At 47.1% G+C, this 16,445-nt stretch overlaps 5 protein-coding genes across 5 annotated transcripts; all 5 read right to left on the bottom strand.

The window, feature by feature from the left end:
- Positions 1-456: 456 nt before the first annotated feature.
- BROUX77_004224 (uncharacterized protein) lies at positions 457-969 on the bottom strand (the record flags this gene model as incomplete). Its single annotated transcript, XM_073748963.1, has 1 exon — positions 457-969. One exon carries the CDS (start codon positions 967-969, stop codon positions 457-459), a length of 513 nt encoding a protein of 170 aa, XP_073604681.1.
- A 2,582-nt stretch (positions 970-3,551) lies between these two features.
- On the bottom strand, positions 3,552-4,061 carry BROUX77_004223 (uncharacterized protein; the record flags this gene model as incomplete). Its single annotated transcript, XM_073748962.1, has 1 exon — positions 3,552-4,061. One exon carries the CDS (start codon positions 4,059-4,061, stop codon positions 3,552-3,554), a length of 510 nt encoding a protein of 169 aa, XP_073604680.1.
- A 1,061-nt stretch (positions 4,062-5,122) lies between these two features.
- BROUX77_004222 (uncharacterized protein) lies at positions 5,123-5,644 on the bottom strand (the record flags this gene model as incomplete). Its single annotated transcript, XM_073748961.1, has 1 exon — positions 5,123-5,644. One exon carries the CDS (start codon positions 5,642-5,644, stop codon positions 5,123-5,125), a length of 522 nt encoding a protein of 173 aa, XP_073604679.1.
- Positions 5,645-9,881: 4,237 nt separating this feature from the next.
- Positions 9,882-11,341, bottom strand: BROUX77_004221 (uncharacterized protein; the record flags this gene model as incomplete). The annotated part of the gene is made up of 2 exons (XM_073748960.1): positions 9,882-10,796; positions 10,901-11,341. 2 exons carry the CDS (start codon positions 11,339-11,341, stop codon positions 9,882-9,884), a joined length of 1,356 nt encoding a protein of 451 aa, XP_073604678.1.
- A 1,369-nt stretch (positions 11,342-12,710) lies between these two features.
- Positions 12,711-15,001, bottom strand: BROUX77_004220 (uncharacterized protein; the record flags this gene model as incomplete). The annotated part of the gene is made up of 2 exons (XM_073748959.1): positions 12,711-13,675; positions 13,750-15,001. 2 exons carry the CDS (start codon positions 14,999-15,001, stop codon positions 12,711-12,713), a joined length of 2,217 nt encoding a protein of 738 aa, XP_073604677.1.
- Between the last annotated feature and the right edge of the window lie 1,444 nt (positions 15,002-16,445).

The following is a 16,445-nucleotide window of genomic DNA, read 5'->3' as shown; positions in this document are numbered from 1 at the left end:
GAAAATGCACTTTTGGAAATATCGTTGAGCAAAAAGAAAAAAGGAAACAAAAAGCCGTAGTTGATTACATGCAGACTTCTAGTAACAGTGAGGCTTGGAAAGACTTGACATCTCAACAAACCTGCACATTGGAGTTTGATTAAAGTTTGAAGGAACAACAATTGCGGAATCCTACTCGCCAATCACCCGTAGTTAATCACTAGCTATTTGGTGGTATTCAACAGTCAGTTCCTTGATTTTGCGGCCTATCACTTCTATCAAGTGCTCGATTTTGCTGATCACGATTCTTAATTTCCAAATTAGACGAGGAAGGCAAAATACTCTTATTAATTCACATCATTATATTCATAGTTTCTTGACACATATCATCCTGTGTGGCTAGATTCTGTAAAGCACTGATAGCCCATAGCCAACATTCCAGCATAACATGATTTGCCGGCACAGAAGCCAGAGCTCTTACAGGGGAGCCTTGGTACCACCGTTGGAAGGGGCATTTTTGGTCTCTCTGGCCTTGGTGCTCTTCCCAACAAAGTCCGAGTAAGACTTGCCACCCGAAGCCTTGGCAGGGTTGATGGCACCAACAGCCTTGTTCTTGTGGCAGTTGCCATGCATGCCATTATAGAACCAGATGGGCTCTGTGTTGGCAATGGTGATCGTGAAGCCGAAGCTGTTTTTCTCTTCTTTTGGAGGAGTAATGAAGGTTCCAGAGGCAAATCCGCCTTGCTTCAGGTAGCAGGGCAGGTCGTAGTCAGCCTCAACAACGGACTGGAAGCCAGTGCCGAACTCGAAGCGGATATCATCACCAATGTCAACGTTGTTAATGAACTTGGGAACAATTTCTGAGTCTTTGATGAAGACAACATAGGTAGTCTTGGCTCTGGCATCCAAAGAGGACTTGGTATCATGAGAGCCTGAAGGGGCAGCCAGGGCAGCCGAGGCGGCAATGATGGCGGCAAGAGAGAAGCGCATGTTTAAAGAGGAGGAGTAGAGAATCGAGAGTCAAAGGTAGATGCAGAGTATACAGTGGGCAGGTTCAAAGCTGAGACTGGAAAGCCAAGTGAAGATGTAAATGTGAGCTTGATGAGAAGAACAAGACAAGACATCTGGATATGGTGGTGGTATAGCGACTCTTTATATTTGAGATCTAGATGCAGTACCCATGAAAATGAATCTATTCGTGATATACCTATGATCTTTTTAGGTAGTCATTTTCTTTCTTTTTCAGTCATTCAAAGGGTCGGAGTGGTTCTGAATCCTTCCCCGGCGGTAGTCCACCAGCGTAATACATGCAACTTACAGGAGGTGCATATGGCAGTCATGGGTCAGGGTGTACCTTGCTTGGGGCGGCATGAAATGTAAACCCAGTAATTCCATCTTTTTTACACACACACGGCTTGATACAAACGGGGGCTAGAGGTAGTCAAAACCGGAGAACGGAGCCAAGGGGCAATTTAATCCACGAGAGTTCTAGGAACAAAGATGCTATTCTGGGGAAGCCGGGTTTGGTGGCGGACGGTTATGTATGTACATACGTAGTTTATTATTATTATTACGTTTTACGTAGTAGCGGGCACGTGATTGCCCTAACCCTAGTGGATTGTTGGACGCCGAGGCGCTCAGGGCCCCCGAAGACACGCCTTCGTGGCGCTCCGCATAAACAGGTACACAAAAAAAAAAGAGCAGCGGGAGAAAAGGAAATATAGAGGAAAAATTAAACAAGAAAGTTTCAGTACTTTGATTGTGAGGACTTACTCAAATCCTTTACGGAAGAAGTTTGATTCCGGAACGTCAGACAATATCAATAGATTACAGAAGTAAGTGCGCGCAAAGATCTGTGGTAGAAAGTATTGCTCTTGTGTTCAATAAAGAGGAAGATGAAGACTGTTGTCTAGAAGGAAAAACTAGCTACAAATGACATAGGAAACACTGAACCTTTTATGTTCATGGAGAGTTGTGCTTCTCCGGAGCAAGTAGAAAGAGTTCTGATCTTTCGGAGCTTGTGCAAGTGGTGGATGTTCAGTTTGTTACCCGGAATCGTGACGTCAGTGTTAGGACCCGTGATCCAAACGGCCGACTGACCTCTACTCTAAAACGTTCGAGTTCAAGTGACCGATTGTTTTGGGTATAGTGCTTTGGGGACATTCGTCAGGTGCTCCATTCGGCTCATCCTTCAAGGGTCGCGAATCCTTTAGGGTTGACTGGATGCACCAACAGAAAGGCACTTAGAAACTAATCAGAAGCAGAAAACAGTTTTGTGCGTTAGGTGGGAGGAGGAGGGCTCCAAAGCAGCGTTACCCTAGCTTACTCGGTGTGCGTCTCTTCTTTGGGGTCATGGGTAGATGTTGATTATATTGATATATGTACTGTAAACAGTTGCATTAACTGGATATAGAAGCACGGACTTTCATGAGGCCTCGCTAGGAGCTGTGCTCAATGCCATTAACGCCCCTTAACTCTCTTTAACGCTCCTTGACGCCATTGGCGCCAGGCAGTAAACAACGCGCTACGCATTTTCTGGAAGTAAATATTGCCGAGTGCTTTGCGCCCAGCCACCCGCTCAAGTGTGATTGGTAGTATGTTAGATAGTAATACAATCAAAGTAACTACGAACCGGCTTTTCTTTGGCTATGGGCACGTAGTATAGGAGGGGTTAAGTTCTATGTAACTAGTGCTACTGTGTATGTCCTGTTGGCGCTTGGCTGGGGCGCATCCCTCTAGGCCATGAGATGTTTGTTTTCTTGGGCTCCGTATTGATCACTTGATGCTTTATTGTTGAGGCTGAGGTGGTCTTCATCGCGGATGATTCATTTGTTGACCGTTCTCTCAGCCAGGCCTGTCGCTAGACTGGATTGAATTTCTCTAATGACTAAAGGTCACATGTTGCTGTCGGTTCCTTCATTCCAACGGTTGTTGGCTTGAGATCTTTCTTGAGATAAAGGCATGTTGTTGGCTAGGGATTAGTTGGTCATTTGGAAGTTTGTTAGTGCCACTGTTGAATAATCCTGTGTAACTAACCTGTTTCATTTCCTCTCTTGAAGTCTGGCGTCTATGTACATACATATGCAACTTGGAAATTTGGTGTATGGTTTCGCCTTGTCTAGAGTTGAATTTGTTTGAGGCCTTGGAACTCATCCAGCCTCTGCAACTCTTGTCTATTCAGTGGGTCATGACCAGACTTACATTGTCAAATCCAAACTACCAGCTATCAGCGGATACCCACATCAAAATACCAGTATTGACTATCTAATTATGACTATTATAAAACCCGATGCTCAACACAATATCTCAATTCAGGAACCTTTACGTCAGACATTTTCAGCAGCTTGTATTCCTGACTGGGAAAGTAAAAGATCGCAGAAATAAAACCTGTGGCTACATGGCAGTGTAGGCTTGTAACCGTAGCCTTTCGTAACAATAATGTAAACCCGCGTTGCCAGTGCTGTATTATTCACCCTTATATTCTCTGCTAACAAAATCTTCTAACGTCTTGTCCCAAGATGCTCGTCGGGAAATGCTCTAAGCAGCATGGAGGGGGGGAAACGATTCATCCTTTAGACGATAACGACGTATCCACCGGTCTGTTTTTTGACGTTGGTGGTACGTTTCTTTTCCAAGGCTCTCGCGCGGAAGTCCTCCCAGTTGTGAGTATTGGTGTCAGGGGAAAAGGAGACGCCAACAGCGCCAAACTTGTGGCATTGGCCCTGAGAGCCATTGTAGAACCACACAGGGTCTGTGTTGAAAACATCGATGACGAAGCCTTTCTTGTTTCTTCCATCACCCATAGCAGTAATAAACTCCCCAGAGGCGAATCCACCTTGCAGAGGCTCGCAGGGCTCAGAATAAGTGGACTCAATCACAGAATGGAAGCCCTCAGAGAAATGGAACAGGATAGCATCACCTTTGGTGGGGTTGACGGAGCTAGGTGAGAAGCCATTCTGATCGACAACAACGGTATGTGTAGTCTCTGATCTAGTAACTAATGAAGGGCGGTCGCCTGTGGTTTTTGAAGGAGCAGCCAGTGCAACAGTGGCAGCAAGGAGAGTGACAAAAGTGAATTGCATGCTAGCGGATGGTCAAGAAGCAAGCGTGTGTTTGAAGTAACTAATGAGACTTTTGAAGTATGGAAAGTATGGTAGATGTGAATGATGTGGAAGTGATAGGACCTTAAAACCAAATCTCAGTGCTAGCGAGGTTGCTGGTCTTATACTAATCAGACAGACGATCCGTCATCTGCTCTGCTCTTTAGTTATTACTTTATTGATTTTAGTATGTCCTAGCCCAAGACTTCATGTATCTGCTAACAGCCGGGCAACTAACGATAGGGGATGCACTGTTGTGCCTATGCAGATATGCTTCTAGGAATCATTATAGAAATTATACGCATCGGTCCGCAGATACCTCGGTGATGTCTATGCGTAAAAGATCCGGACTTTTGAGGAGAGTTTGCAGGTCTATCGATTCCAGATATGAGCCCATTTCTTAGCCTCTTACTATGACAAATTTCGTCCTCCGTTCGTCCACCTACGAGGTGTACATATAGCATGTATGTATATAGATACATAGTTACCTGGAGAGGTGTGTATGTTTCATTGCGTTTGGTTATTTCTGTAAGATAGTTGCAAAGGCAGAAGCAAGTATGGGTTGTGCCTCATAAGAGGGAAAGACGAGTGGGGGTCAGGGAAAGCACATGGTATTAGCAAAAGCGGCAGTTATTTGTAGATTCTCGTGGTTTGTTGACCCCATTACATGATCGAAATGTGTTGCCAAGATGAGGCAGAGACAGTAGCAAGCACTAGCAGAGCCAAGATGGAAACATGGAAAGAATAGAGAAAATGTATTCGAGTTTAGGTAGTCTAATATAGTGTCTATCTATGTCTAACGCGAGAAAAGGAAGTATTAAGTCAACGTAGGTGAAGCATCCAATCTTGATTGCGCCTATACATTGAGTGTTGGCATTCAAGAGATAGGGGGATTCTCGAAGTCAAAATACCTCGTAACTCTCCATATCTCTCTCACAGAAACGACCGTGAATGTAGTACAAACATCCGTATAGTACTATAGTTTGGGATAGGTACTTGCAACTGGTTGGTCGCAATGACTGATAACTTGTACTGGTATAGTCTTAAATGTTGTTCCATTCAGGACGGATATTAGGGTTGGCCTTGATAACACCCCCATGAACAATATGAGGATTGCTCGTATTCTTGACTCGGCGAGCTTTGGATGATAAATCCTTGACGTTTTGGATGCCGTCGGGAACTTGGTTGATGACGCCAACGGCACCATATTTGTAGCACTGATTCCAGGCGCCGTTGTAGAACCAAACAGAATCCGTGCTGGTGACGGGCACTACGAAGACGTGAGTACCCTCGACATGTTTAACGTCCACAATAAAGGTAGCCGAGGAAAACCCATTGCTTAGGTCCTGGCAGGGCTTGTCGTAGGAGCTCTGCACTACCGAGTTGTGGCCTTCGGCAAAGTGGAACTCAACAAAGTCACCCACAGCAGCATTGACATTGGAGGGTTCAAAGCCATCCGAGTTTACCATCACCTTGTGGATAGCTCCATCGGCGTTACTGGCAGAGGGAGCAGCCCGAATAGCGGTGACGGCGGCGGCAAGGGCGGTAGCCAAAGTGAAACGCATGCTGCCAGTGGACAAAAGGAGGTGGGTAGATGGAGAGAACAAGCTTCGAAAGGGGACTGGAGAGAAGAAGTGAGGGTGGCAAAGGAGATATCCCGAGGTGTTAACGGTGTAAATGACACACTATGTATTATAAGATGCGAGCACTATGAGGACGCAAGGAGCCTTAGATGAACTTTCAGTTGCTCGGAACATGCAAACATACTCACAATCAGTAGCCAAGTGGGGAGAACATGATGAATAAATACCCAAATACCCACAGCCGCATCGTTGTTCCACGCCAAGTTTTGCGTACCGGTAGTACCAGTATCCATGGCCGTAAATACACACGTAAAAGTTCTCCAAGTACGGGTCGGTGATCATGCGTCTGCTAGGACTAGTATACTAGTTGGCAGAGCCAGGGCCGCGCAAAGACTCGAGAACCAGATGCTAGCCACAGGTATGTATCAACGGACAGAAGACTGTTATGCAACGGTTACTGCCCTTTAAGAAAGCGAGAACATGTCTCAAGGTGAGAAAACCGCACGTGCATTCCCGAGTCTTCGGACTTATTTATTAGATGCCCCGCACCTCGAGCCAAACGGAAGCTTGTGGTGTACATCTGGGTGTTAGCTTCTAGAAGGGGTCTTTTGCTTCTTTTGCCTCCGTTTTTCCGACCCAAATGATTTCTAATCAGAACAGGGTCATAAAGCGTGACAGCACCTGTCCTCCTGTCAGCTTTCTAATCGTCGGTGACATGGGCCATGCGGCACAGCACATTGACGGCAATGCCTTGAATGACATGTATGTAACTGTGTACAGACAAAGTCGGTATTGGAACAGATAACTATGCGTGTCGCTCATTATTTTCCGCCTAACTATTCTTGTTCTTTGACATGTTGGAGTTGGTTGTATCCCGTGAAAGTTGGAACTTAGTGCCAGACGTGAATTGACTTTTGGCGTGTGGTAGCTAATACCTATGAAAAAAACATAACTAACTACAAGGGGAGGGATCAATTAACACTCCCACACTCCGAGACTCATTGCCATTTAAGTGTCACTTCTACTAGTCCTAAACACCGAAAAGTTAGGAGCGGCCTTAGACGGACCTAAAATTCCAGATCCGTGATCTCCAGACTTTAATTCAATTTATTTTTGGGGTTTCTCCATACGGAATCGGCCAGCCTGTATTCTAACCCTCTCTCCTCTCCTCAGGCCGCAGAGTACCAATGCTCAAGGATAAATTTGATTGATATCCCGCTTTTCTTTTAGTGAACAGTAGGAAGCCAGCACAATTCTGAGTGGCCAGCAACATAATTTTATTTTAGACGAGTCTGTCGTGGTCTTAGTAGAGCTCGACTTGGTTTTTTACGGATCCGGAGACGGACTTGGTCTTGGCCTCCCGGAGCATTTAAGCCCTCTAATTGATCACAACCGGTGGCAAGAAATATATTTTTCTAAGGGTGAAGGAAGCCGTCTTCTTCTAGAATAATAGGCTTTCCGTCTAGGCACGACCCCAGGGCATGTTAGCTCCCTGGGCTTTTTTTGGCCGGCAGTAAACTGCGTGTGCAATCAAGCACCAGTGGCTGGCCCGAGCGGAATCCGTAGGTTTTGCGTTCTTAGTTTTGATCATCCACTTTCTTAGTCCAATATCACTTCATTACTTGACAGCATTTTCAAGAAACGGAGGTTCAACATTCAAGATCAAATTGATGGCCGGGAAAGCAGCAGGTATCTTCCAAGATTTAGAGAACGGAAAAGGACGCTTTGCAGCGTGGTGAGTTTCTTGATTAATTGGTCCGAGAAGCTCCAAAGTTAATCTAGCTCACTAACAGTGAGTAGTTAATTCACCAACTATTAGTTAGCTACCGCTAGAAAATGAGGTTGCACATCTTGTCGAAGCATATTCTGTCCAAAAAGGTAGTTGCCGAAAATAATGGGGCGCTGTCGGAACAACTATGCCCCGTGTCGGAGGTTACCTGCGCCGCATGTAAGCCAGCCAACAGAACAAAGCTCTGAGCCTAGATGCTCAGGGTTATTGGGGCCGACTGTCCGTGTCTTACAAACAGATGAGACTAAGGTTTCCCACATTGCAGTGTCGGTCATCGGAGTCTCTATGACCATGTCGACCGGACAACCTTGCATATTTCTAGGCTCTAGTACCCCGGCGGACGCTGCTGTCAGTGTTTCTTTGGCCTTTTCTGGCGCAGGGGTGTTAAAGCTTTGGAAGTAGTCTGCTGGGTCTTGTGTTGTGGCTTTGGAGCTTCCGTCCCGCTTTTCGTTGTGGAAACCTCCATTCTTCATCACTTTCTGGAATGTGCGGCTGACAACGGAGTAGGGGATGCATCTGGCAGCGTTTATGCGTTGTACCACGGCGGAATTTGGCTTCCAGGATGCTGGTCGTGTTGATTTGTTGACATGCCAGCATTTGGGAGCAGATTATCTTCCAGCACAGAAGTCACAGGTCCTCTGGGCTTTGGGGCTGCGGTGATTGTAGGAGAAGCCAATTGATTCCATGGCTTCTGTGTACTTTCTAGCCGCGACCGGCGTCAAAGTGGCTTGTGTAACGTTAAGATTATTTCGCAAGAAGTCATGCACCCCTATCAAGTCTCGTGTTTTTTGTGTGTAACTACATGATGATGATGATGATTCTTTTTAGAATCCTGGGGGTCCGCAGCCTTGTTATCATCGGGTGATACCATGCTGTGGGCCAGATTCCAACGCAGAACATGAGGACTATAGTGGAGCTGATACTAAACGGGAGTACTATATACATGATGTTGGCAATAACAGAGCGCCATTCGGAAGCACTTTAACAAAGGGTGCCCTTTGGATACTCAGCCAGGAAAAACTCGAAAACCTAACATTCCTTGTCACATCAATCCTCAGAAAGTTCCGAGGAACCTTCTTCACTAGTCCCGCAGACCATATCTCCCCCGGGCGGTGTTCGATGAACACACTCATTGCGGTTTTACAAGGGCTACCACATGCCGTGAAGCCCCGTAGCGAGGCCACGATTTTTCCAGAATCATAAAGCTCCTAGTCAACAAAGACAGGCAAGCTAGAAAGGAACTGTCGAACTTCCAAAGGACAGTCGTGAGTTATCAAGGGGGAAAGTCCCGAGATGGTGTGGGTTAAGGCGGTGAGGGGTCGACGATCATGGGTCGGGAGCGAGTAGGAGAGGGGTGAATCGACGACGAGGAAAGCCCTCAAAGTGGTGTAAATGCGGACTCGGGTTCTAAAAACTCATAAGAATGGCAGCAGCATCGGAGTCATGGTGCTGACCTTGGAAAACCCTCAGCAAAGACTCGAGGGGAAGGGGCCGACCTCAAAGGTACCCCCCGAGGGTTATAGGAGGGAAGGTTGCTATACGTAAATAATCATAGAGGGGCTCAGTTGTTGGTTTAGCCAGGCACGGACTGCTCTGATTGCTTGGGTTTGTTTGTCGTATTCGTCGTTTTCAACTTTGGCCGTCGATATTTTCATGGTCAATTGAACGCTTCTTGCCGAGATGCTAGAAGTATGTCTTTGCAGATGCCTGTTGTAAACTTCCAAAGATACAGGTTGTCCGGTTCGTTCGTTATTTGTCCGTTTGGCGGAGCTTTTTTTGCGGTCGAGTTTTCCTCCTGAACATAAATGTCTAGGAAGATGTATTTAACCGGGAGGCCATGTAGGTCGATAGAGAGAGGCTCATATTTCCACGGGATGCGTCCATCTAACTTGATATTATACCAAATGCCGTTATCATGACGCTCACATGCCGAACCATGACGTAGCGTTCACTGTCATAGTATATTCTGCCCGAAAGAGTAACCGCCCGACTATGTGGGGCGCTGCCGGAACAACTATACTCCCATGTGGAGCCTTGCGCCACATGGGATAGGGAAATTGGAGATCAGAGCAACGCTTTGTAGAACTTAACCCTCAATATATATTATGTGCATATTACCACATGATATTCACATGGCGTCCGTAGGACGATCCAAGACGTTCACCCGATTTTGTTTGTGACTTACTTAGATCTTGAGCTGTAATCGTATATTGTGGCGTTGTGGCGTTGAACTTTGGTCTGCTACCCTTACAGTTTGACACATTTCACACTCCCTACATGGATAGATGCTAGCTTGGTGTAACTAAAGGTTTAGGGTTTCTCGACATCTACCAATGTATACTAACTACTTGTACGCTTGTAGATGCATCAAAAATTGATTCCGCTCTGTCTATGCCCTCATCGCCAGTATAGTACTTGAACAAACCCTATTTACTCCTCATCCTCCCACATCTCGTCGTCCTCATCCTCATCCTCTCCGTTCCCCTTGAACTGCTCGTACTCATCCAAGTCCATGTCCGAGTAATTGATCTCGTCGTCATCCGCCTCGCTCTCTTCATCCTCACCCGCTGTTGCGCCCTTGCCAGCCTTGGATTGCTTCTTCTTCTTCTCCATGTTTTCGCGCTGAGCCTTCTTGCGCTCCTCCTTGGCCGCCCGCTTCTTCTCCCACTTGTCCTCAAGCGCGTCTGTCTCCTCCTTGCTTTTTTCGATGTACTCGTGCCACAGCACCCGCCCACCGCAGACACCCTCTTCCACCTTGGTCAATCGCAGGCGCAACCGCGGACCGAGCTCTACTAGCTTGACCGCGCGCTTCTCAACCTGCCCCGCCTCGGCCGCGTCTTCATCTTCGTCATCACCCGCTGCCGCCTCAGCGGCTGCGCGGCGCGCACGAAGTGAGACCTTGCGCGGCGCATTGTCTAGTATCTCTACCTCGGCGTCTGTTTCAACCTCGCTACCAGATGTATAGTCTGAGACGTAGCCCTCACCGTTGTCGCCACCAATCATAAAGTCGGAAATGTCGTTTAGCTTGCCCAGGTTAGGCAATCCACCCTTGCGGTTCTTGGACGAGAGAATCTTCTCGGCACGACGCAGACGGCGCAGCGGCCGCGAAAGACCGGCCGTCTTAGTAACGATGGCATAATGGCGAAAATTAAGCGTGAATGCATCATCGTCTTCCTCTGACGCTTCGCGGTTGAGCAATAGCACACGGCGGATAGTCTTGAGGGGCGTTGTTTGAGGGTTGATAGGAGGGAAGAGCGACTGGAAAACGGTAGTTGTCAAGGACTCGAGGTGTTTGGGAATCTTCTGCTCATGGTCCTTGGCGGTCGAGAAGTTGTTCATGACCAGCTATACATCGATTGGTTAGCAAGTCCGTGCCAAGCCGCCATGAAGAATTGCACAAAATGCGAGGAAACAAAAAAGACAATGAGAGGATGCAATTCTTTGCTTACCAGAGGAGGTGCAGAATACTCGCTACCACCGCCGAGGGGGTGTCTTTGCGATTTCTGCACATCTTTGGCCAACGAGTACCGCTCGACCCTGAAGTTGAGAGTCGGACCACGCGGTGTCACGCAGACACGCATGTTGGTATTGCCAGCGTCGCTGCGGGAAAAGAGCATCAGGTGTGTGACACCCAGCGGGCCACACATGGTCAAATAGTCTCTCAGGCGGTTAGCGCGGCGTTCTTTGAGTCGCGTCGCCGTGTTCGGCTCCATTACCCGTCGCACGTCGGTTACGAGTTGACTGATGCTGGAGCCGACCTCACTGGCGCCAATGCGGATGACCATGTTTTTTGGGGCCTTGATTGTCGCGCCATCGCCTGGCTTGTTGTCCTTGGAAAAGGCCAACTCGGGCTTGACGTGGGTTCTCTTCTTGGATCTGCGACGGGCCATTGTGAAGATACACGCAGAAAGCGGCGCGTAGGCTAGGGAAATGGAAAGGGAAAGCGAAACTGCCGAGGAAGAGAAAAAAGGTCGCACTAGGACTGTATGAATATTTCCCCGTGAATGGAATCGCGCTCAGACAAGATGGCGGAAATGGTCGTATATGTGTTGGTTGAATGCATTTTCGAAGCTTGGCTGTGCCGACATTCATCTCGTTGTTTGGTCTCTCGAATTTTTTTGGCGGGGCCTGGATAAGATAAGATAAGATAAAAACCGGCGCTGACTCAGCACAATGGTTCTTTTTCTGGGACTACAGGACAGTCGTTTTTGTACGACCATGCCTGGATCGTACAACCCAGCATCACTCACTGCAAGCACAATACCCTAAGTGATTGGATGCAATTATCAAAGCGCGGGACGACACATATATAAGCGTACAGCACAACTCATATCTAGTCTTTACAGGAGAAGCTGGTAGGAAGAAGTAACTTTTAATTAATCCAGAACTACTACGCTCATCCGAGAGTCGCCTGACGTCAAGAATGGCTGACAAACAAGTTTGGCCCGCAACACCGCCGGGACTAGAAAGAAAAAAAGGAAAAAAAGGAAGGCCTGCAACAAGAAACAATACCCACGATGTCTATCCGTCGGGAATCGCTAGACTATCATAAACAAAATCAATAGCAAAGCTATCGAGTCTACTGTGGCTTCTCTTTGAGCCAGTTTGGCAATCAGGATGATTGAAGAGTTAAAGGAAATAAGAAAAAGGTTGGGAGTGTTTTTGACTTCACAGAAAGTGTGAACTCGTTGAAAAGAAGTCCTTGCAAAAAGAAAGGCTGAAAGTGATTAAACAAAGACAGGAGGCGGGAAGGTATTGGCGAGGCAAAATGTGCGGATCATGGAGAGCTCAGGACGAAAGAAAGGAATGTGAGAACATGGATGAGTGAAAGGTGCTGTACCACACATCTGGCAACAGAGTGTAAGATTTCAGAAGAAAAGAAATCAACCCCAGGAGGTTTATGTTTTGCAGTATGCAGTGTAGCTTTCTACAATGCATTTCGGGGCCAGGAATGTGCTTTGATAAGAGAACACACCGTCCCCGACGTCATATAAGAAGGAGGAAAAAGCTTGGCGGGCGATGTTATACCGGGGCCCGTGGATACCGCACAAATATCAAGGCCTGATTACGATGAGCTTAGGCTTAGTGATACAATGTAGCACCAGAGAAAGAGTACAATTAGAACCCAAGTTCCAACTCAATCTCAAGCTCAAGCTTAAGCTTTAGGTCTGACCTAATGGAGGTTTTTTCATCAATGGTACTAGAGGGAATCACATCTTGCTTTGATGCTAGAGATCCAAATAGACTGGGCTGAAGTTCCTAAACATTGATACCCGTAGGCGCAACATCGGAGATGCTACGTTGTCTCTTGTGCCCTAGAGACGTAATCTCACTACTTGCTTTCCGCTTAGCGGAAACAGTGTCAAGCGGACTGGTGGTGAAGTCCTGCGAAGGCTTGCGCCGCCGAATGGGTGTCAGGGGGACGCCACCTGCCGCCTCAAAGCGCCCAGATTTTATGCCCTTGAGGGCCATGCTATGATAGGGACCACTGAAAGAAAGTGAATCCTGAGAGGCTTGTGAGCTGAAGAGTAGTTGTTTGTCAATTTGATTGCGGCGGAAGGAGCCGACAGTCAAAGGTGTCAGATGATGTAGAACATTGTTATCCGTTTGTTGGGCAGTGGGATTTTCAAGCATAGAGAGGCTTGTTTCACCAAAAGCATCCAAGCCTTGAAGCTCAGTGTTTTCGGCCTCTGATTCATCTTCGAAGGCTAAAAAGTCTTCTAAATTCAAAGACTTTTCACCCTCTTCCTCGTCACCAATGACGTCCGAATCAAACTCTTCCTCGTGTGTCTCAAAGAGTGGATCCAGGAAGGGCTCGTATCGCATGTTTCCTTGAAGTGATGGGAAAACTGCAGGAGAAGAGAAGAAGGTGCTATTCAATAAATCTCCCTGCATGTTGCCGGCTGGTGAAGCATCGGAAACGGAGGTGAAGAAATTGAAATCGCCCATATCACCAACATCAAACTGCTCGGGTGAAATATTCATTTGACGTCTGCGGTTGTCCGGAGTAAAGATCATCATTTTGCGGGAAAGAGGATTTGCAACCACGATCGGCTTTTCATCAGACTTATCCAAGTTGAATGAAGCTGCGCGTGGATGTCCTCTGCGCGTTTTGACAGACCGATCCGTCTCGGAGTCAGTGCGTGGAGCTTCAGGGGTTTCCTGTCGAATCTTTCGACGAACAATAGGCTCGGGTTCATCTTCTTCAGTGGTGTCTCCATCAGCTGCAAGGGCAAAGTTGTTAACAGGCCGGTTGGGTAAAGGATATTAAAAGGAAACGTGACTTTTCCCAACTTACATTCATAGCCATCAAGATGCTCATTTTCAGGAAAGTCAAAGTCCATCGTGGCAACAGCTACAGCAACTGAAGCATCCTCCACTTGTTGATGAGTAAACGACATGAGTCCTATAGTGGAAGAATGTTGGTCTGAAGACTCTAGGGTATCTGCCATGGTGCCAGGAATATCAATCGCGGTCTCAAAAACGAAAGCGGGCTCCTGGAGCTGGATATCACTAGTTGATTGTTGCTGTACGCCTGTCTCGTAGGGAGCATTAAAATCCCAGAAGGAGCCGGAAGAGCATGAAGCATCGCTATCATTTTCAATCTCGCGCCTGAAGTTGGGATCAAGACTGCGCTGAGGAATGAAAAGATCAGGAAAGAAGTTACCATGGTCCTCCTCGTCGGTGTCTGTAGACTCAGAGTCGCTGGAGGGAACATCGAATCGTACTTTACGAACTTGTGAAGACTCTTGAGTGGAGCCTATGCCAGTGGCAAGAAGTTCATCTTCAGATACACCGGCCCAGCTGCTAGTCTCATCAATGTCCCCATCAACAGACTCATTGTCATCTTCAACCTCTAGTTCAAGCTCGTCCTGATCGACGTCTTTGTCCACATCAACTTCGTTGTCGTGGCCTTCATCTTCTTCATCAACGTCTTCTTCGTTGTCTTCCGAGTCGGCAATGGCAATATCGTCATTATCATCAAGGTCATTGATGTCCAAGTCGTCGTTGTCGTCGTTGTCGTCGTTGTCGTCGTCCTCAGTTGAAAGATAAGGACCGGAATGACTGTCCAAGCCAGCCAAGTGCTCTTCCTCGGCCATCTCAACCTCGCCATCATCGTCATCGGAGGTATCTGTGACGTCTTCAAGAGCAGAGTATCCAGACGTATCACTGAGATCGGAGTCGTCGGGGGTTACCTCTCGTCTGCGCTTCTTGCCTTTGCCAGGCCGTTTTGAGGTTTTGCTTGTGGTAGCACCTTTGCTAGCTACACTCGCGGACTTGGAGGCCATGTTTTTGCCGCTAGTAGATTTAGATGGCATTGAGCTTTTCGAGGCCAGATTTTTTCTGACGATATTCTTGCTTGGTGTGTGTGTGTGTTTTCTGGCAGTCAAGCTGACGTTCTGCTTACGAGCCATGTTTTTACTGGCAACATTTTTGCGGGCAGCTTGGGGCAGTACAACGGGAGCTTTTCTAGGACCGGTGGTTTTCCTGGGACCAACAATTGTCTTCCTCGGCGTAGCCACGGTCTTCTTCGGCGTTATCGTTTTCATGGTGTGAACAGGAGAGAGATCGATTTAGGGGAGAAGGTTTTTTTCTTCCTTTCCAAGTGATGGGGAAAAGAAGAAGCTCTGGTGATGAAATATGGTCGGTGGGTAGACGGGTTAAAGGATTGATGTGTGGTGATTGTATTGCGAAGGTCGGTTTGTCGAGATTGTAGTTCGGTTGCTTGGTTGATGAAGTCGCTGAATGGAGAGGTGGTATGTTGAGCAAGAGATTTGATTTTTTTCTGTTCCTTGAATGAATGAGGTTATGAGGGGTGGAGAGAGGAGGGCAGGAGGTGATTCAATTGGCTGGCGAGGCGCAAAAAAAAAGAGGAAGAAAAAAGTATCCAAGCTAACAAGCGAGAAGAAACCGAGAAAAGAAAATAGAACAATAAATTTGACGCTTTAGTTGTACGTCTTCTATGGAGCGATCAAGGCTGTCGGTCAAGTCGGTGGACTACGGGACATACCAAGTCAGGAAAGGCTTTGGTTAGGTATGTCCCGTAGTGGCGATTTACAGCGCAGCAACGGGTGACATTGGGATATAAAAAATGAGTATTATAGTGGTGAAGGTGGGTTTTGAAGGAAGAGATTGCTGCGTGCTCTGAGATTGGCGGCAGGGAATTTTTGATGGCGGTTGGTTGAAATAAAATCTGGCGATGCTGTGGGTGTTTAGATGAGAAAAAAAAAGAAGAGCAAGGGAGAAGAGAAAGAATAGCGGTACTGAGAGTCAGCACGCAAATAAAAGAGAACTGAGCCGCGCGACAGAAAAGAGCAATTGCGGTATGGTGGACGGCAGTCAGAATTGGTGCAGTTGCCACCTCTAATCATGTAGGCAACAGGAGCCCCAAACGCTAATTAATACTCCACTGCAAATTCAGTGTACAGATGGGCGTACAAGTCTACAATGCACGTATATTCATTACGGAAAGCTTCATTTTCGTAATCTTGTTGCATTCCTCAGGACATTCAGAATGTGCAATACGGCCTCATTTCCACCGGTGGAAGTGCACACACATGAAAAAAAAGAATTTTCTGTTTCTCTTCTCTCCAGAAACGCTCGCTACATGCAGATGCGGTTTTTGGGATGGTTAGCTTCGCTTCCCATTTTTGCAAGGTTTAAAAACTTTTTTGTGGGGCATCATGTTGTGGCTCGAGTGCCTGCCTTGTCGATTCCGATTTCCTGTTTCTGAAGACAACCAATCACAACGCTTGAGTGCCTGTGCTGTTGTTTAACCACCAACAGTTATTTTGTGCAAGTAACTGCTGGTGATACATACTCACGATGAGCCATGACTATCCGATTGCAGAGACCAAAGATCCGGCGAACGAAAAAAGGAGTAGCTGATATGTTTGTGGTGTATGTGTGTTACATTCTGTAGCTACATGTACCAGTACCAGAGTTTGTATGCGGTCATGGACGGTTAATTATGTACATACACAAGTAGTTGTT

The sequence above is a fragment of the Berkeleyomyces rouxiae genome (genome assembly GCF_048999995.1).
Source record: "Berkeleyomyces rouxiae strain 22BRR77 chromosome Unknown BrBRR77_ptg000004l, whole genome shotgun sequence".
Taxonomy (NCBI): Eukaryota; Fungi; Ascomycota; class Sordariomycetes; order Microascales; family Ceratocystidaceae; genus Berkeleyomyces; species Berkeleyomyces rouxiae.
The sequence above is the reverse complement of the archived record's forward strand: the minus strand, read 5'-3'. Positions and strand labels throughout refer to the sequence as shown.